Source organism: Lolium rigidum, chromosome 7 (genome assembly GCF_022539505.1).
Source record: "Lolium rigidum isolate FL_2022 chromosome 7, APGP_CSIRO_Lrig_0.1, whole genome shotgun sequence".
NCBI classification, from domain to species: Eukaryota; Viridiplantae; Streptophyta; class Magnoliopsida; order Poales; family Poaceae; genus Lolium; species Lolium rigidum.
Window position 1 is genome coordinate 274,899,909 of NC_061514.1, and position 21,436 is coordinate 274,921,344.

Below are 21,436 nucleotides of genomic sequence, written 5' to 3' on the forward strand. Positions count from 1 at the left end.
TACTGGGTGCCGATGCCATGCCATGATCATTTTCCGTTATGCTAGGCCTGGTGTCTCTGGCATGACCATGCGGCATGATGCATTGCCTGAATGCCCTGTTCCTTCATCCATGCAAACCCTTGGCGGCCATGATTGACACGCCCTACTCTGCCCTCAACAACATCAACTAAAATTCTTAAAAAATGATTTTTTTTAAAAAAAGCAAAAGATTTGCCATTTTCATTGTTAAGGGGAAGTTTTAGAGGTCTTACAAACCAAACTTGGTAAAGCATCAATCTAGACAACAAAGTCCTACTCTCGCAGCATCATATTGCAAAGTGCTTTCGCATCGGCAATGCTCGACAAAGAGACCTCCTCTTTGATTTCCATGAACAAGCATGTTTGGGGTTGATGAAATATTCCTAAAGACGCGAGCATTCCGTTCCTTCCAAATCTCTCATGAAACAAGCATTGCTAAGGAGGCTAGGGCATTTCTATGTTTGCTTCTTTTTTTGGATCACATCCCGCCACCATTCTTTGATAGAGTGAAGAGCGGTCCAATCTTGGGGTTGAATGTGAAGAAGACCGAGCCATGACTTCAAGCTTTCCCAAATGCGTCGAGTGAACAGGCAATGAAGTAGTAGATGCGCAGCCGATTCTTGCACTTGGTTGTAAAGTTTACAATTTCCATAATTTGGGCAACCCCTCTTTTGTAGACGATCTGTCGTCCAAACACGGTTTTGAAGTTCAAGCCACGCAAAGGTCTTAGGACACCTCTCCTCCCCAATGACTACTATGGTTTGGGAAACGATCTCTTTTTTTTTCACAGGACCAACAGATCTCATGTTGCTACATATATGGACGTGACAGGTCCGTTACATACATGGCCGTACTAGTACATGTCAACTAGGTGGTTACATTATCTGCAGTGAAGTGAAGAGACAAAGCAATCTGAATGAATTGGAGAATGGAAGATTCTCTTTAGGTAGGTTACAGTGTTGTCGTCTACAATCTGAGCCACTGCTCGCCATTGATGAAGTCCCGTCCGAGGAAGGGGCGCGCCTCGTCGTAGGTGAGCGCCCGCGACCACGGCACCCTCTGCCGCGAGCTCGCCCCGGGACCCTTGCAGTTGTACTCCCCGAACAGCACCGTCCTGCGCAAAACACACACACCACACGCGTCACTTTCCCATGGATTTCATTTCACCAATCAATCGGGCAACCAACTAATTGCCTGTACTTGGTAGTAGTAGTAGCTCAAGGAGAAGGGTGAAGTGTGACAATACTTGGTCCTGGTGTGGTCGCCCCAGTCGCTCCAGCCCTGGGGCACGACGATGCCGCTGAGGTCGCAGTAGGAGTACACCACACGGGCATACTTCCCCCACGCCCGGCCCAGGTAGAGCATGCCGGAGCCGGTGAGCCGGCACCCCACGAACGAGAACCCCGACTCCTCCGACGGCGAGCTCCGCTGCGACGCCGCGATCGCGCCGTAGCTCGTCGCCACCGCGTGCAGCCTGCAACCCTGCGTCCGTGCATTGCATGCATTTGTCAGTTTCAGACTTTGTATCAACATCAGCATCAAAAGATAAATGGAGCATGGCATGGCATGTAAACGTCGCGTTCATTGACAACTTGATAATTTTCTCGGTCAGCGACAGTTGTGCGGAGAGTAGGAAGAGAATGTGGCCACGGAAGGTGTGAGCACGGATTTGTGCAAGCGCATTGTGGGCATTATGCTTGGCTAATCTAGCTATCTAAGTGCTAATCAAGTTGTGTGCCACACTACATAACATAGAGAGCCTAGACGCTAGACACATAGAAAGTGAGGGAACCAAGTGTCAAAGCCGTGCTTGCTGTAAGAAACGGGATGCAATGGCAGGGGTTGGTGGATTCCTGAATTGTGAAATTTGAGACAGCAACCCAACAGTACAACAACAAAGAATTATTGTGATCCTTGGGAGGAAGGACATGAAGATGGCAAGGCTAAAATAAGCGTCAAAATAGTAGCCTATGGAAGCAAATTAATAGGGCAGCGTGGACAACTAATCCCTGCCTAACATCGTCTAAATCCTGAACAAAAGTTGGGTGTGGTCAGTATCTAAAAAGACAAAAAAAAGAAATGTTTGGTTGCGGTTGGGTTTTGCCAAACAAAATCAAATCTTGGACAATCTGGTAGTACCTGGTATAGGGACCTCGCGTTCCCGAAAATGAAATCAATGGAGCCCTGGATGTCGCAGTTGAACAGGTAGTGCCTCCCGATGTTGTCGAACAGCGTGTCCTGGGTCCCCAGTATCCTGCACCTGTACAGCATGGTTTTGTCGCCGGACAGCCGCAGCGCCACCGCCTGCTGCCCCACCGCTCCGGGCGGCGCCGCCGGCGCTGAGTTCTGCACCGATCCCAGCGTACATATCACGTTCTGATGCAAGGACAGCTTGATCGCCGGCGATCTTCAGCATGGAGAGCTAGAACCAACGTACCTCGAAGGTGATGTGGCTGGCGCAGAAGTAGTCGGCCTCGACGGCGACGGAGGCGGACAGGAAGGTGCCGACCTGGTGCCCCGACGGGTCGATGTCCGACGCCCGCGCATTCCAAGTGATCACCGTGCGCCCGGTCCCCATGCCGATGAGCGACACGAACGGCTTCGTGATCGGTACCGTCACCTTCTCCCTGCACCCACCAAGTCCCACCTAGCTCGTTAGTTCAGTGGTTACTTGCACCGTGCAGCACTATGAAAAATATTAATTGCTCAACAAAATGTAGGAGAGCTAGCTCGTACTAGTTTTGAACCTCTTCTGGATTATTTCCTAGTACGTGATAAAAAAGAATGTGATATTCTACCTAACTAGAAGCAGCATGCAAATTTCGTAGCCTGCAAGCATATTCCAGTTTGCAGACACTAAGATGGAAGTGGAGAATGACTAGCTGCAAACACAAACTAGCTAAGCTATGTGGTAGAACTGTCTGTCCAGAAGAACTGTCGTCTGTCCAGAATCTAGGGAGGACGGAGGAACACACACACACTGTAACTTAATGGCCCCATTAACTCTTGACGGCAGTTACTCCGAGAGATCGAGGGGAATCGCCAGTGAATGGCCGGATCAGTTCACCTGTAGACGCCGGGCTTGACGAGGATCTTGACCCGCCGCGTGTTCCCGGCGGGCACCATGTCGACGGCGCCTTGCACGGTCCGCGAGTGCCCCGTTCCGTCCTGCGACACCACGATCGTGCTCAAGGCCACCATACCCCCGCGGCGCGGCGCCGACGCCGATGACTTGACGCCTGCTTCGACGACCGGCGTGCCTCGGGGCACGGCCGCCAGGGCCGGCATGGTCAGGTCCTCCCACGTGATGAACTCGCCGCCGGCCACCGAGGCGACGGCCGCGAGCAGGAGGAGGACGACGGTGTAGTGGCGGAGCCGCCGCTTGCCCGCCATAGACGCCCCCCGCGCGCGCCCTCCTAGCTAGCTCGTAGACTTGGGTCAGGTTGTGAGTTGTGACGTAGGGATCGATGATCGATGAACTGGTTGGCGATCGCACAAGCAAGGGGTTTGGCAGACGGTGGGAGCTGATCAGCTTAGCGGGGAATATATAGAGCTCGAGTGCTCGATACATCGATCTGAGGGGTTGCACTAACACGTTACTAGTAGGTGACATACATGATCGCGGTGATGGTATGTGTGATGATGATACGGAGAAGGAATGGGTTGGGACGGAATGCAAGAAGACGTTGGAGGCGTGAGGAAGTGGTGACGCCATTAAATATGGGGAGCGCCCGGCCTGCCGGGCGGCGGGTGCCCGCTCCGATCCCCTTCATCTGCCGTCCCTGCTTGCACAAGCTAGACGGCCTTTGTACTTTGATGATGCGCTCAAAGGAGAGAAATCAGGGACGAAAAAGTTTCCGATGTGACATTGTGTGCACGGCTCTGGTTATGACAAACCAGATTGCTAACTTTCGTCTACGAAATCTTCAGAAACTGTCACCTAAAAGCGCGCGTTAGGTTTGTGATGTTTCGCGAGAATCATCAGCTTAAACCTAGCCACGCATGAACCTGATCTTGAAAATGGTTACTAAAACCGTGCATTTCTAAGCTTAAAAAAATTATGAAAAGAAACTACACATATGGTTATAGCGTAGAAACTTAGTCTTGCAAATTTTTCACACGAAGTAGTGGAAAATTTCGAGCCATGCAAAAAATCACAAGATCACAAAATGTTGCGTTTAAGTTACAAACTTCGTAACTTGGTATGCGGCCGAATCATTTTGTTATTTTTTTCATAGATTAAAAATGGCCATATTGAAGTTTTAAAGTACACACGCATAACATACTGTATCCATTCTCTACATGTATGTTTTTTTGTCTTTTTTAACTTAAAAATACGACTTTCTGCTCCCTCCATGTTAGCTTTTTTTTCGAAATGGGAAAAATATCGCCCCAGCTTCTGCATCCAAGGGATGCACACGACTTTTTATTAGATTATTCACAACACCTTATAAGAGCAATACAAAGGATCAAACTCGAAGCCACCTCACTAAACCTACAGAGGGATGAAGGGGGTGACAATTCACCAACACACATCAACCAAAAACCAAATGCCTTTCCAGGCCGCCCAATAGCAGATGAGAAGCACATGTTAGCTGATTGCCTAGGTTAAATGTTTCACAATAAGTTACGAAACTTTGCCAACTGTGCAAAAATCATCACAAGCTCGCACATCCTAGTGTTTAAGTCACGCATTTTGTTTTGTGGACAAGGAGTTCAGGAGGGTGTAGTTACTAATTGCTGCCATGAATTACTAGTGCAGGGCTTAATGTTTGGTGTTTTATTTATGCCATTCCAAGATGTGGAACTGGAAAGGTTGGTCATGGATTGCGCACGTGAGGGACATAGATTTGTTAATTTGGGGAATTTTTGTGTATGCCATCGAGGGATGGAAGGATGTGTCTGAATGAGGTAGTTAGTAAGTAGTTAGTGCAGGGCGGTTGGGTCCAAGCATGCACGTTTCTCTTTTTCTTTGACCTAGTTTAAGTCATGGCCAACACGGCACTCGATAGTTAATGCTTTCGCTTCCAATTAGGCAAACAATGTTCTGAAACAGAATGCTGCTTCAGACGAGAAGATTGCAACATAGCCCACGAGTCATAGTTGCTAATGCTTTTTCTTCGAAGAAACAGGCAAAACAAAGCTGCTAATGGTTTAGGCCAGAAAGTGTTTAAGTGCTCAAACTGACTAACCTAACATCGTTGAAATCGTATTAAAAACACTGCTAAAATTTGAAAAGCGGTCAACTTGGTAGGTCTCCTTCAACGACCATTAAGCAATCCTAAATTGCCCAAAACATCGCATTCTTGCTGGGATGATAAGGGTAAAGGGCTTGCACGAGGAGCTCTGTGGGGAGTAGTGGCTAGTGAGAGAGGGTTCCACTCAGTCCACCGGGTTCAAGTCTCCTCATCTTCTAAGAGCATCTTCGGTCGCGTTCCCCCAAAGCATCCCCCGAATGGATTTGGGAGACGTCGGACACATAACCTCTCCCAGGCACGTGCTCCAAAGGCCGCTTCGGTCCGGACATGCCCCAAACATTGTCCGGCGTCCCTGTGTATAGAGGCTCTATCAGGGACGTCGGACACGATTTTTACATTTGCTTTTTTATTTGGAGGTCATGTTTGGGGGACGCGGTTAGGAACGGGAGCTCCCCCAAACGCAAATTTTGTCCGGACATCCCCAAATGACCATCCTTTTTGCGCACCAGAATAATAGGAGAAGAAAAGGCACTGTTGCTGATACGAATAACACCGCTGTCTAGCATCTCTTGGATTTGCCTATCAATCTCATCCTTCAGTTGAGGTGTATATCTGTATGGTTTCTTGTTCACCGGTTGTGCTCCAGCAATCAACGGTATAGAGTGATCATAGAGACGTCTTGGTGGTAAACCAACAGGTTCAGCAAATACAGTCTTGAAGTTTTCCAGAATCTGCTTAACTTCATCAGGTAATTGTACAACGCTATCAGGGGAATTGTGCATCATCATGAGTTCAACTACAGTACAGGCAAACTGTCCAGGTTGCTGACTCTGTAATGTAATATGCTGACCCTTGTGATCAAAAGACATCCATCTCTCCTCCCAATCCACATTCATGGGGCTGTGCAAAGCTAGCCAGTCCAACCCAAGGATCCCATCATAAGTACCCAATGCAAGGAACTTGAAATTTGACTGGAAGTCATGGCCATCACATAACCAGTGACATTGCAACACGCCTTGATCACATTGCATTAGTGCACCATCTGCTACTTTCACTCTAAGCACATTCTTCAGTGCAGTAACATTAGTGAGCACAGGAATAAACTTGTTGTTGAGGAAAGAATGTGTACTACCCGAATCCACAAGTAACTGCACTGGGTGACCTTGTATTTCACCAGTTAACTGGAAAGTAAGCATGCTTGGATCCTTTACTACAGTATCAGTCATCATCAGATGAAGCTCAGCTTGAGTATCGGAAGAACCAGCTCCAGTATCATATTTAGGTGCCTCTGCTTGAAAGAGGTCCAGTACTTCGTGCAGCACATGTAGCTGGACAGTTCCTTTGCATTGATGATCTCTACCCCAACGCTCACCACAGGTAAAACACTCCCCCCGAGCCCTCCTGTAGTTCCTCAATGCTATCCATTTGGCATCTGTGGAAGTTGTCGTTGTTTGCTTCTGGTTTTGATCAACAGCAGGTCTGTGTTCAGTTTGCCCTGAGGAAGTCCCAGTTGGCGGGGCTGGTAATGGTAGTGCCCGCCTTGGTGCTGGTAACGCCAACATAGGTGGCGGAGCATGCAATTGCAGTTGTTGACGATGTGCATGTTGATAATGCCTCGGCGCCTCACCCACCTCTTCCTGCAACAACGCGAGAGAGTAGGCAGTATCGAGGTCGACAGGTTTTTGTATAGCCACAACTGCACGAACTGAATGTGTAAGTCCATCTATAAATCGAGTAGTGTAATGTAACACATCTAGGCTAGCTTCATGAACAGAAAGTTGGTCGATCAGTTTAGAGAATCTATCGACATAGTCAGTGACGGTGCTGGTTTGCTGTATGTGATATAATTGGCGCAACAGGGCTTGATGCTGATCGCGGCCAAATCTTACTACCAGCCAAGAACAAAATTCTTCCCATAATTTTGGACATGCGCCATCAAATTTTGGGAAGCGAACGGTGGTGGTGTGCATCAGGATCTCGGTGGTGGGGTGCGAAATCATCATAGCGGCGGTGGGGATGAGCTTCGCTAGCCATAGTAGTGGAGGAGGGACGAATAATTTGCGCACCTCTTGCCGGAGGAGGCACATAAACACCGGTGGTGTCATGAGCCTTCCCCCGGTCCAGTTTGTCATCGCCGGGCCCATCTGGGCGAGCATCGCCGTCGCGCGGCGTGAGAGGCAGGGTGGATGCCGCAGTTGGTGCTGGAGTGGGCTTGGAGATGCCGCCCGCCATCTGCAGTTGGATCTCCCCTAGATCTGCGCGGATCTCGTTCAGCGCGTCGAGCGTGGCTTGGTGCAGCTCTTGCGCCTCACGGCGCCGCGTTGGTCTCCAACTTCTGTTCGTTGACCAACTTGACCATGGTGTCGAATATCTGCTGCTTCGTGAAGCCCTCAACCTCCATGGCTCGATTTCTGGTGAACTGGCGGGTGCGGTGGTGGGTGGGTAGAGGAAAAAATTGGTCCAGGATGGGCTCTGATACCAAATTGTTAACTCCTATCTACGGATGAACACGAATCGGAGAGACAGTTCACAAGTTCATCGATTATCTGGAAGGATTCGATACAAATTGAGTTCTAGCTCATGGTCGAAGCCACTACCACCAAGCCGAGTCCATCCGGAGGAAGAAGAGGACCCCTTTATCCTCCCCAGGCCAGGGAACGAAGCGGGCTAGTCGAGCAAGAGGGCCGGTGTCTTCCTCGGACGGTTGCTTCGACGTACTGGGCCTGGGCCGTCTTCCTGTACTTCTCTTGGTTCGCTAACAGTTTGGAAGATGCGACTGGAGATGCTCTAAGGACACAACAAAGGAGCTTCTTTTCTACTAGTTTATTTTACAAGAACTTCCACATATTAGTACCTCTGGTTCTCAAAACAAGGTGCATATTTTTTTAAAGGTGTGACTGATTTTCAGTCGACTAAAAACTAGCTTAGTTTTCAGTCAAGTGATGTTATTTTCAATTTTGTATTGGGTAAACCATTTTTGGTTACAATTCACTTGCGATTTAAAAATCTCAGTTACATCCAGAAATATCTCGGCTGTAACCCCGACCTCAACATGAAAAATTTAAGTTGCAATCCTAGTTACAATTAATTGAAACCCTAGTTGCAACTAAAAATTTCAGCTTCAACTCTACAAGAGCAGACGAATCGTGATGCAAATTTGTCGATTTTGGACTTGACTAAGCACTAAGTTAATTCTGAGCTAGTAATTCGCTTTTAAAAGTCAAGCAACCTAATTTTTGACCAATCTTGTAGAAAAAACTATTGACAACTATAATATAATATGGATATAATATAAAAGTACATTTTATGATGTATTTCATGATATTTACTCCCTATTTTGGATGTTCTTTTTGTAAACTTGATCAAACTTTAGAAATATTTACTTGGCCAAAATTTACACGCTTTATTTTGAGAAATAGAGGAAGTATTCCTGGATTACGTTTGGAGTCCGTATACGACTAGGAGTAGACTAGGATTTTAGAGATCATCTTGCACTTCAATTCTATCTCCTCTCGTGTGCCTCTGTATATGCCTCCATGCAGGGTCATCAAAATAAATCGAAACAAATACGGAGTACTTCCTCCATTCGGAAATCATTGATTCAAATTTATCTATATATATTCGTAAGTATCTAAATGTGTCTTAGTGTGTAGATATATACATGCACGACATCATAGCGGTTAGTCTCGTGATGCCGATCGTAGAGTTTCTGACCACTCCCAAAGCCATGATACCCGGTTTTGACGAAAGATCAAATCGGTTCTTCATAAATTAAATCGAAATTTAAAACATTTCGATTTTCTATAGATTAGATCAGTTAGTCAAATAAATCCGGATCCTTCTCCGGTGAGTGCTCAGGGGGCGGCGTCCATCTTGGACGAACAGAGCGGACAACAAATCCCGAATCCGTAGCGCATCGCATCATCGCCGCCCGCTACGCGCGCCGCCACCGCTCGTTGGTCACAGGAGCACGCACATGTACAACGATGCGCTGCATCTACGTGGACCGATCAGCAAGAGCATCAGCCCACGCGCAGGCGGCCGGGCGACATCCTCGATCTGCGTCGACCTATCGTCTCCCAAGGCGGGCATCACCACCGCCATGCTGTGCGTATCACTATCACCACGAGCCCAGCGCCATGCAGGCGTGTGTGCAACTTTGCAAAGCATCTGCATCAACCATCGAGCCACGCTGCCACGCAGGCCTGCGTACGTCCGTCTGCTCCACCGTCGCGCACCCGAGACGCAAACACGACTCCGCGTGTGACATCACAGCACTAAGATTACCAGCGTGGTTTCCATCAACACGCCGTCGTTACATCGTCTACTCGATTTTTTTTCTTCGATAAAGAGCATATAATATCGCGGAGATACTAATTACATGCAGCCTCTGCAGCAACATCATGCTCTAATCGCATAAAGAATGCATACAACAAAAAAAGAGAAAAAATATAAAAAAAGTTCCGCTACAGAGATCCATAACTTGATACAGCAGCACTGAATCACCAAGACAACACCAGAAGATTAGCTTCTCCATAAGCGACGGCTCCAAGAAGGAAGCAGTGCACAAATGCTATCGTCGCACGATTATAGATCGTAGGTTTTCACCCTGAAAAAAGTCCTCACTCTCAAAACAATGCCTTCAACATGAAAATGGTAGGCACAACCAATTAAGGCTAGACCTTGGATTTTCACCTTGAAAGTATCATTCCAAGTGGCGTCCCTTGCCCCCGAACCCCACTTCCTCCGCCCAACTGGCCAAAACCCTAGTCATGGCCCTGCTCTGTTTTCCTCTCACTTCTTCGCGGAGCGTTACTAGATCGACTACTTTTTTTGGATATAATATAGATGGCACTCATGGAGGCTTCAGATATTCATCGACACATTCCCCCCTTTTTTCTATGTGCTTGATCACACATTTGACATGTTGGCGCTCCTCCCATACGTGTGGATACCTTAGATTTGTTTGTTCGATGCTTGATCTTGCAAAAACAATTACGAATTTGACTTGAAAGAATGTGAAATTGAACTATCATTTATTTTACAAGTAGAAAAGCTAAATAATCAAGATTCAGCTCCGTGCACCAACAACCGAGCTAAGCATGATGGGTATCACAAGGAAATCAACTCTGGTATAGGGATAACCAAGGCTCGTGGAAATGAATATATATACACTTACGTTCACGCACATGAAGAAAGATGACCACCGTTGGAGAGGTGCAGGTCGTTACCACGAAGGACCCCAGAACGCTACAAAAGCACTCCTTCTTCTCCGAGCCCCTCATGAAGTTAGGGTTCCTTCTTATGGCTAGATTTTTCTCCACTCTAGAGATGGCAAGATCCACGACTATTTCGCAAGTGCCACGAAGGAGAAGCCCAGACCTCTTCACAATATTTCATGAAGAGGTCACCACGGCACCAACAGCCAAGCCAACTATGAGGTCATCCTACAAGATTAACAAATTTATAGTCTCTCACTCGAACAAATTGTAATGGAGAACTCAACCCTTATGCAAGAATGCAAATCAAGAACACCATGAACAGTGGTCAAATCCTTCTCCCTCCAATCCCAAGAAAGTAACAAACTTTGGGGTGGAATTAGAGAGGAAGAACAACGTAAAATTCAATGACTCCAATATCTAGATTCTATGGGTTCCCCTCCCTTAGAGGGAGGGAATTGATTGATGGAGATTGTAGATCTAGATATCATCTTCCAAAGCCCACAAAAAGATGCAAAATCATAGGAGGGGTGGAGGTGGAAGCAAGCCTTTTAAGGAAAAAATGGAGGTCAATTTCGTGTTCAGGAACCCTAAAATTCTAGGGTAGGAGAACCCCCCCCCCCCCCCTTTAGCCTATAAATAAAAGTGAATGTTAGAGAAGTGCACGTGCTCTCTTGGATTCAGTTCGGAATTCCGAGCGCGAACTGAGGTTTGCACCTCCTTTTTCCGTTCGAAATCAATTTAGATTTTGTTCGTATTATTTCCGAGCCATTCGAATTTTATTCGGAAATCCGAATGTCACATGACAAAAGAAACACTCATACGAAAAATGCAATATCTTCCGCATCAAGATTCCAATTCTGATGAACTTGGGATTGTTTTGAAGTTAAAAACAAGCTCTAGATCTTCATGCATAGAAGCACCAAAATTTACCAAGAGAGTAACTACCAAGAGTGGGGAGGTGATAAACCTCCCAAAATGAAGAACCGATAAAACCTTTAAACTCAAAAATGAAATAGAAGAGATGCATACAAATTCCATTTTCAATGAAATTGGAGTTTTTGAAAATCTAGTAGCAAGAAGGAAAAAAATTAGAGAAGTGTAATTGACCTTCCTATGAGGATGCGATGAAGTTACTCAGCATAAATCCCCTCTTGATAGTGCGGATATCTATCCAATAACCCGGTCTCTCAGCAAACACGTTAAGACCGATAAAAGGAAAATTTTGCATGATGGCTATGGGAAGAAAATAAACTCTGGTATAGACATAACCAAGGCTCGCGGAGATGAATATATATCCTTATATTCACTTACACGAAGTAAGATAACCACCGTTTGAGAGGTTCATGTTACCACGAAGGACTCTAGGATGCTACAAAAGCGCTCCTTCTTCTTCGAGCCCCTCATGAAGTTAGGGTCCCTTCTTATGGCTAGATTATTCTTCACTCTAGAGATAAAAATCTCCACAGCCACTTCACAAGCTCCACGAAGGAGAATCCAGGACCTCTTCACAATATTTCACGAAAAGGTCACCGTGGCATGAACTGCCAAGCCAAATAGGAGGTCACCCTCCAAGATTAACAAGCTTACAGTCTCTCACTCGAAAAAATTGTAATGAAGAGCTCAACACTTATGGAAGAATACAAATCAAGAACACCATGCACACTGATCAAATACTTCATTCTTAAATCACACAGAAGCAACAAACATCGGGGAGGAATTAAAGAGGAAGAACAATGTAGAAGTCAATGACTCCAAGATCCTCTTAAGGTTAAAAAAAATGGAGGTCAATTTTGTGTTCAAGAACCCTACAAAGTTTTGGGCAGAAGACCCCCCTCTATAGCCTATCAAGAAAAGTAACTGTTAGCGCAGTTTTCGTGCTCGCTCAGATTCAGTTAGGAATTTTGAGTGCAAAATTGAAGTGAGGTTTAAACCTCCTTTTTTGTTAGGAATCAATTTAGATTCCTTTTGGATTATTTCTGAGCCGTTCATATTTTATTCGGAAATCCGAATGTCACTTGACAAAAAAAAATACTCACACAAAAAATGCAATATCTTTTGCAACTAAATTCCAATTTCGGTGAACTTGGGATTGTTTTGAAGTTAAAAACAAGCTCTAGATCTTCATTTATATAAGCACCAAAATTTACCAAAAGAGTAAATACCAAGAGTGGGGAGGTGATAAACCTCCCAAAACGAAGAACCGGTAAAACCTTGAAACTTGAAAATGTAATAGAAGAGATCCATACAAATTCTATTTGCAATGAAATTGGAGTTGTTGAAAATCTGGAAACAAGCTCATAAACTTTGGAGAAATACCAAGAAAGAAAAAAATAGAGAGATGCAAGTATGCAAAGAATTTGAGCTCCTTATGACGATGCAATCAAGTTACTCAACCTGAATACCCTCTTGATAGTGCGACTATCTATCCTCTAACTCAGTTTCTTAAATAACAAGTTTAAACCGACAAAAGGAAAACTTCACAAGTTGATACATTTGCTTGCACATCCCGCTTGATCCTGATGATGTCGCTTTAGGCTTCCCTCAAGGCAGAATGCTTCACTTGATCATTATAGCTTGGTGAAGATTTACAGTGTGCTCCCTATAAACCACTATGGGACATATTCATTCGAACACATCTTATATGTCCATTATCACCAAATGAACAACAAGATTAAAGCATATGATCTTCTCGACATGCTTCTCTTGAACTTTTGCCTCGCAACCTTGATGATCATCATCACTTGATGTTATCCTCTCGTTGGCTATATGAACTTCTACTTTTGATGCAAACCCATGTAAATATATCAAAACCCACATAGAAACCCAAGGAACGTAGATTATGTGTTAGTTCACAAAGAATAATCAGGAAGGCTTACCATACCACGAGAACACATCTAACATGTGGTACACTATTTATGCTTTGTATGTTGACCAACTTAAATGAAGCCGCAAGCGCATTTTGCACGATAAGAGTGACGGAGACGCATCGGGCATTCATGATGACGAGTCAATGAAGTCCAAACCGTCGAGGACGACGTGCGGACCTAGTTTTGCCAGAACTAGGTGCACGTCGAGTATGAAGGCATACTGCGATTTTGCCAGAACTAAGTACGCATAGAAGAAGTCGGTGACGCTGTGGAGGCAGCATAGACGAAGTCGATGCCGAGGAAGACGTTGTCGAAGCCGATGAAGATGAGGCACTAACCCGAGATTTAGTGACTCGAGGACGCGTCGAAGAGGAAGGCACTTGCCGGTGTTGCCAATATCGGCGTGCGAGGGCGGGGACCATCATGAACCGTGTGCTAGTGTCGTAGGGACTAGCAAAGGAGGCCTCCAGAGCAGTTGCGAGTCGTGGATCGATGAAGAGAGAGAAGGAGAGAGAGATGCCGGTGTTGTTTGCGATTGTCGGAGTACACGTTGTAGTCGAGGATGAGATGGTGTCGCTGACGACAAGGTCTTGGTAGACGAAGACATAGATGGCGGTGAAAATCAGCGACGTCCTGGAGTAGCCATGTTGGACACCTTGATTGTCATATAGAGGTAGTCAACGACACCTACGATGACCACAACTGGTCATCTAGGTTACCTGTAAAGGTGCAATGGTGTCACTCGAAGTAGGCAAAGAAGAACACGACGTGTGCCAAAGACCATGTGCGGATGTGGGTGATCCACGCCTAGGGAGACGACACAGTGGAAACTTGGAACTTTGGTGCGTATGGATGATGAAGTAGACTGCGTGCATCGATGCCGCACCCCGAGGGGGCGGATAGCTACTAGGCGCCAATTGGTCCAACGGCGGGATACCACCAGCGATGTACACGCCATGAAGATGCGTTGGAAGCTGGTAGTGTGGATCAAGGGCAGCGGTCCTGCGAACCGAAGGGGTGACGCATCGGCAGTCGGTGCTCGATCGGTGGTAGGAGCATGCTCGGGCGTGCTTAGCGTAGACGCGCTCTAGGTCGGTTGATCATACCGATGTGGCGTTCTGTGAGCCATGGCATGGACGATATGCAGATAAGAGTCGATGGCAAAATTCTAGGCGATGTCCCAGGCGATGATGGACCAACGATGGAGACCGCGTGGGCAAGGGCGGTCGGTGGCGACACATGAAGGCGTCCCTTGTGCGGCACTTCCAGCCTTGCTCCATGGATCATGAAGAAGAGCCGTTGTAGAGTAGACGCACATGTTGGAGTAGAGGTGCATGAGGACGACGGGTGGTGGGCGGTACAATCCGATCTATGATCGGCAAACCACAAAAGAAAATGTTGGTCGAGCGACATGCAGACAAAAAAAATATATAGATCGGGAAAAAAACTCGAGGGTAGCCGATCAACCGATCAACGGACAAACCCTCCTACGTGTTGAACGCCCCCATAGTAGATCATGGAGATCGATCTCCCTAGAGGTAGCGTTGAAGCGTGTCACAAAGTTAGGTCAGGAACTTACAGTTGATACCATGTTAGACGAGAGAGAAGGATTGAAAAAATATGATGGATGTATCATTGAGCTCATAACGAGTATATATGGAGGTACAAGGATCATATTGAAGTACAAGCTAAGTTAAAATTGTGTCGAAACATATTCCGACTATATCCTAGACTACTAAAACAACCGTGTATGCCGTACTCTAACACCAAGTCTTTTTTAACCATAGCTTCACTCAGAAGTCTATCATGATATCGAGTTACAACCATTTTCTTGAATTCCTCTTTTGGAAACAAACTCTCGAGATTTTGATCATCAAAATACAACATATTTTGCCTCAAATTTTCTACCGTACCTTCAAAATGTGTATGTGCAAATTTGTTTTTAGATTTTTTGAAGTCTCAGAAGTATATTTTTCAATATTTAAAAAAATAGGAGCACTGGTGCTCGAGTGCTGTTAGGGATTTTCGTAGACTACGTGCATTTGTTAAGGTAGCCTCAGGTAGCCTGCAAAAGTAGCCAACAAACTTATCACATTGTACATACATTGCTATCACACGAAAAGTCTACAATCCCACCCTTACCTCCATGACTCCAGTAAGCAGATATCCATGTGGTCAATATTAAACTAGAACTAAGTTTTAACCTAATAAGCTTGGACTCTCGGACTTACCAGCCTTATCTTGGCTATGCAATACTCTGAAGGCCGAGTTTGTATCTGCACTGTTACGCAGAAATGTGGAAATCCAGCATCGCCACATTGGCACGCAGGAGGAGATATCAAGTTGATTCCTTTCAGCATATTATAAGAATACTGATAGCCATTTGAGTTGCACAAAGGGTATGTGAATGCACAAGGATTTTGAGCAAGCAAAACCAGCGCACAGATGATTTCAGTGTCCAGATTTCTTGCAAACCGATGTTCCTTCTCTAATGTGGAGAAAATGCAGAACTAGAGCTATTTGATCTGCTTGCTAAGAAATCTAAGTACTTGCTAGGGAGATGAGAGTTCGGTCTGCTTTATGAAGTTTTTAACTGATTTTGCATACATCATTACATCATAAGACAGTAACTATTTCGTCGACTAAAATGTCAGATGAAAGAAAATAGAGCTAAGTTGAATTGCTGCAATGCTCATAGTTAGCGAGTGGTCTTCTCTTAAAATGGGACGTCAAAATTTACAGGAACCATCTGCTTATTCACATATATCCTCATGTTTAGACATTCATAGCGTCTAGTCAGTTAAACCAGATTGTACAAGTCTGTGACGAGTGACTGAATGATGTGATGCACCGGAGCAGCTAAAGGCAAAACGATGGCCAGATGTTAAATGACTTTAATCCTCCACCCATCTTAACGTATATATGCACTAAAGTCAAGCATGCAAACTGATACAAAAGAATGCTGCATCTCCTCAATACCTCCCTACAATCAGGTTCACTGGGCCTGGATGCACTCAAGAAACAGCTTGCTAAATCATACAATCAAGATTCTGGAACCCACAGAAAACCTCCATAGGAAGTTAAAACTAACTAGCAGTATATTAAATCGTTTATTCTCAGTTTGCATGCTTATTCTGAAGTCCACTGGATGAAGGGGAAATAATGTAATCCAGCAGTAAAGAGTGGAACCAGTACCAGTAATGCTCTACTATAGATTACACAAGAAGCAGCATTCCAAATTAGCTGTACCTAGGAATATATAAAAAATACAAAATGGAAGTTATCTTCAAGCACAATATCCACTTGTCAGAACTGCTGATAACTAGAAGAGACACTGGATGGTGCTTCGATTTATTTAGTGAGATACATTTTTTCGAGAAATTGGCAGGACAGCGGTCCTCAGCTAGAATAGGGTACAATTTACAGTGTGGATTGGTACACTAGGTGGCATGCCAAGTAGTCGCCAAAAGAAAGCACTACAGCCTACAGGTGTTGCAGAGACGGGTATGCAACCCAAACTTCATCGGCCACCTCACGTTAGGTTTGCCTAGTTTCCTTGAAGACGCCGCGGTTCCAATCCTTCCAAATATTTCGCATAACATTTTATGAAATTTGTCACATTGCACCTAGCCTAGCACCCCATAAATACACAATTATTGGCACAACTTTGTCATAGGGTCCTCCTAAACTTCATCCACCATTGAATCCATTGTCAAAGTTGAGAAGTTGCAGACTGCAATCAAGAATCTTACCAGTGAGACAATGAGCACATAATTGGAATCCTTACTCAGATGAGAGATTAGTCGCAGTCATAACCCTCAATGTGCGGCACTAACTGATCTCAGTATTGGTCTTGATTGTACCAATGAACTTAAAGGAAGTGAATATAATGCTGCAGAATCCAGCAAACTTTTGATTTACTTTCTGATGAACTTATTTGATAGCAACTACAGGGATGATAAAACACACATATGACAGGATAAACTCTATTGCTATATCCACAAATCAGCCTACTATCATAATATTCTGCACTACTGAACACATATAACCATAGATTGGCAACCCAGATTTCATTCACCAAAAGTATCCTACAGTACTAAGTAAAGAATATGGATTTTATTTTGTGTGAAGTGCACCATCCTAATATCCACCAATGGCTAGAAAAATAGAGAAATACTGTAGATAAAGGTCAAACCATCAAAACTGAAACAAGCACAAATACGGTATATCGGGAGGCTGAACTAAATTAGCGAGAAAGTACCGGTAGAAAAAATAAACTTTTACACACATCTGAAAGGAAGTGCACACAGGATGAATGCTCACTAGGGAAAGCAAACGTATAAATCCAATTGCATATATCTAATAAAGGGAAACAATATTCTCATGGGGAAACAAATTAGCAAAAGGATGAACTCGTTCGTACCTAATTATTATTCCGTGACTGCTCAAGCTCAGGCCTGTGTACTGACATGCGGGCAATCTCAGATACAGCTGTGTCACTTGCAGGCGTATCATCACCAGCAAGCTCCTCATATGCAGCCTCAAACGCTTCTTGCCAGAACCGCGGAAGCCATACATGATCACCAGTGCGTGTGTACAGGTCCCACATCCGGCGCACTAGTTTCTCCCTTTCCTCCATCTCCTACTCAATTCATAATTAGGCATACTTCAGTATCCCTTATTTACAAAATCACAAACCCAAAAAAAAAAAATCTACTTCCATTTGTTTCAGAAGATGCAAATGTTTGGATAACCCAAAACAGGAACAAATGCAGACAGTTCTTCATCCAGGTAATATACCAAATAAAATATATCTTGACAATAAAAGAGGTCATGGTATCAGAAAAACACCATGGTTTCAGGTTTCAGCATAGTACTTCCACATCACAAAACTGAACGTTCAAAACCTGAGAAGATGCAAATGTTTGGGCGAACTCCCCGTGTGTCCAGGAAACCAATTTGTCCCGGTAACAGTTAAAAATAAATAAAAATGTTTGCAGAAATCAATCAGTGTAGCACCAATTTCATGCTCACTCTGAAACTTTAGAGGTAAACAGTTCATCTCCTTATATAACTTCACAATGTCACTACACATTTCTAAGAACTTACTAACATGTTGAGGTCAGGATACAGGAACAGAACAAACACCAAGTAACAGCATTATCTAACAGGGTTTGTAGGTGGGGGAACCGTACACGTCTTGGGAGACGGCGGCAAGGTCGGAACCGCACAAACAAAAAACGGATTTGTTGCGCAATGATTGATCTGATTTCATTTTTTTTCGATAAAGGGAATATATTAATATCAAGAAGATACCAATTACACCCAGCCTCTGCAACAACGCACCACCCTAATGGCACTACGGATGCACACAGCCAAAAAAAGGAAAAGAAAACTAAGAAACAAAAAGTCCCGCTACAGTATCTCGGGCCTAACAACAGCAATACATCCACAACCATGACAACACCTGAATTACAGACTCTCCAAAAAACGACGCCTTCAAGAAGGGAACAGTGCTCAAACACCGTCGTCGCCCGATCAAAGATCTTAGGTTTTCACCCTGAAGATAGTCCCCGCTCTCAAAACAATGCCTCCACCAAGGTCACTGCCAGACACAAGGCCAGACCTTGGGTTTTCACCCTGAAAGGTAGGACTCTGCGCTGCGCTTCACCTGTGTTGCCGCCCCCACTTCCAAACCGCTGTTGTGAAGCCGGGACACCAAGCAAGCCCCTCAACAGCGCGGAGACTTGAACCTCCCTTAGCTAGTCCTCCCCTCCGGCCTTTAAGAAATTCTCTTCTTCCGACTTTCATCATGGATCCAAAGTCACTTGATGTCAACACAGTAAAAGAGCTTCGCGCCGCTCCCTCCCGTAACCAAACGGTCGGAATAAACGCATGGGTGCGCACGACCGAATACCTCCGATCCAGCAAACTCCGTGCAAAGCGCCGTTACATTCGGCCGCGGAGCCTTCCGGAACTCAACCCTCCGGCCAGATCACGAGTCCAGGCCTCCGGTAAGTCCTCCTGTTCACGCAAGAGAGGCCCTAGGACCGCCGCCTTTATTCAGGTCGGACCCCCACGTCGGCGACCATCCTGGGCTGGCCAACCCAACCCTCCACCGGCGACACCATCGTCGGCTTCCAAGCACCTCCATCGCCCCTGATGCCCGCCACCTGCGACCAGGTCGATGCCGTCACCGCCATCCAGGGCCGCCGCCCTATGTGCCGTGATCCAGACCTTGAGGAGGAGCAGCACGAGATCCACCCCCATCACCACCCGCCCGGCGATGCCGAGGCGAGGAAGGAAGGAGAGGATCGCGCCGCCAGGATCCAGGGCCGCGCCGCCGCCCCCAAACCGCATGCCCGGTGAGACCGCGGCGAGGAACGGAGGAGAGAGCCGCGCCGCCATGGTTCCATGGCCGCACCGCCGCCCCCATCATCGCCCGCCCGGCGAGGCCGTGGCGAAGACGTGATGAGATGGCCGCGCCGCCATCAACCGCCGGGTTCCGGGATCATCCCCCCGGCGCGGAGGCGTGCCTCCTACCGCCGCCCCAGGGGACCGTGCGCGGATCCCCGCCGCGCCAGGCTTCACCGGCGGCAGCCTCAGGGGACGGCGAGGAGGGAGGAGGAGGGGGGGGGAAGGCGGCGGCGGGGGGTTAGGGTTCTGCCCCGAGTCGCCCTGGAGGGGACGACCCGAGCGGTTTCACCTAAGGGCAATCAGAGGAGGACAAATATGTTTGCATACCACCAATTTATACTGACTCTGAAGCTTACGAGATAAACAATTCATCTCCTTGTACAATGTCAGTACACAGTTCTAAGAACATAACATGTTGAGGTCAGGATTCAGGAACAGAACAAGCACCAAGTCACAGCAAGATCTGACAGGGAATGTGGGTGGGCGAATCGTACGAGCGGGTCTAGGTCGTCGAAGAGGGGATCGCTCACGTCCTGGGAGGCGGCGGCGAGGTCGCCGGAGGACCAGCGAAGGGTGACGGAGGCGGCGAACATGGACCAGAGTGCGAGTAGGGCGATGGCGGCGAGGGCCCACGCCTTGTACCGCCCCTTCCCGAGCAGCGCCGCCTCCGTGCCCCCACCGGGGGAGACAGGAATGGAGATCTTGGTCGCCGGCGTCGGCGACGGTGGGTGGTAGCCCTGGTAGTGGTGGCCGGTGACGGCCTTCATTGCGCCCCTCCGGCCGGTCCAGGTCCTAGCTCTCGATTGTAAAAACCGTGGGGACTGGGCAGTGGAGTGGCGGGTAGACCGTACGAGTGTGTGCGTGTCGTCCGCCAGTGATGAAGACTGAAGAGACGATCAACATTTTCATTTTGCAGGTGAAGAGGGAAACCCGTCTTCACTGTGTTGGTTGTCTGAATTCGACAGGACGCTGTTGTTGGGTCACGTAATCACGCTTCACGCAGTATGCTACGCTAGAAAAAAAAAACAAGAAAATGTCGATAGTAAAAGTTTTGGGCGAAATCGCCCATTACAGCATTCAGGCACCTCATACTCCCAGGACAAGGCGTTCACACTGCAGTTAGCATCTACAGTACTTGTGCAAGAATATACGAGCTAGTACAATGTTTGCAAAACGCTTACTGAACCTGATCGAACATGCAGAGAACCAAGTGCGGCTTTGAATCTTGACATCTTCAATGATCGGCGCCTCACTGGAAAAGTCTGCCTTGCGCCATAGCAACCGCGGCATCTGTTTCAAACTCAGCTCTGATTAGTGATTACTCCTAGTTCAGCTGCCAGACTGAATGCTTCCTCCGTGTCGCCTAACTCAGCTGTGAAAGCATCGTGTATTGCATCAGTGATTCAGTGCAACCAGCTCTAGCAGCGATAACCTGTCCATTTTCTGACCTGGCCACAACTATAGCTGCGCATCGGAAGCCCAGCCCGAAAATCTCGAGCCTAGCCATGAAATTTAGGCCTGATGGCTGGGCTGGGCCAGGTCTAGGCAGTGCAGATTGGTGATTTAACGAAGAGGCTCGGTATGTGGTTCATCGGGCTTTGGCCTTTGGGGCTTTTTGACCGGGATAGGCCAGCGCCTCTTTAGCACCGTGCTTTTCTTAGCCTAATCTGAAGCCTTGTTCGAACAGTGACGGAACCAAAACATCAACCCTATG

At 46.6% G+C, this 21,436-nt stretch overlaps 1 protein-coding gene across 1 annotated transcript; it reads right to left on the reverse strand.

The window, feature by feature from the left end:
* Positions 1–984: 984 nt before the first annotated feature.
* Positions 985–20,489, reverse strand: LOC124669338 (pectinesterase QRT1-like). Its single transcript, XM_047205971.1, has 6 exons — positions 20,217–20,489; positions 3,086–3,186; positions 2,456–2,645; positions 2,158–2,364; positions 1,265–1,500; positions 985–1,132 (listed from the first exon to the last, which is right to left on the reverse strand). The coding sequence occupies exons 1-6, from the start codon at positions 20,487–20,489 to the stop codon at positions 985–987; spliced, it is 1,155 nt and encodes a 384-aa protein (XP_047061927.1).
* Positions 20,490–21,436: the final 947 nt, after the last annotated feature.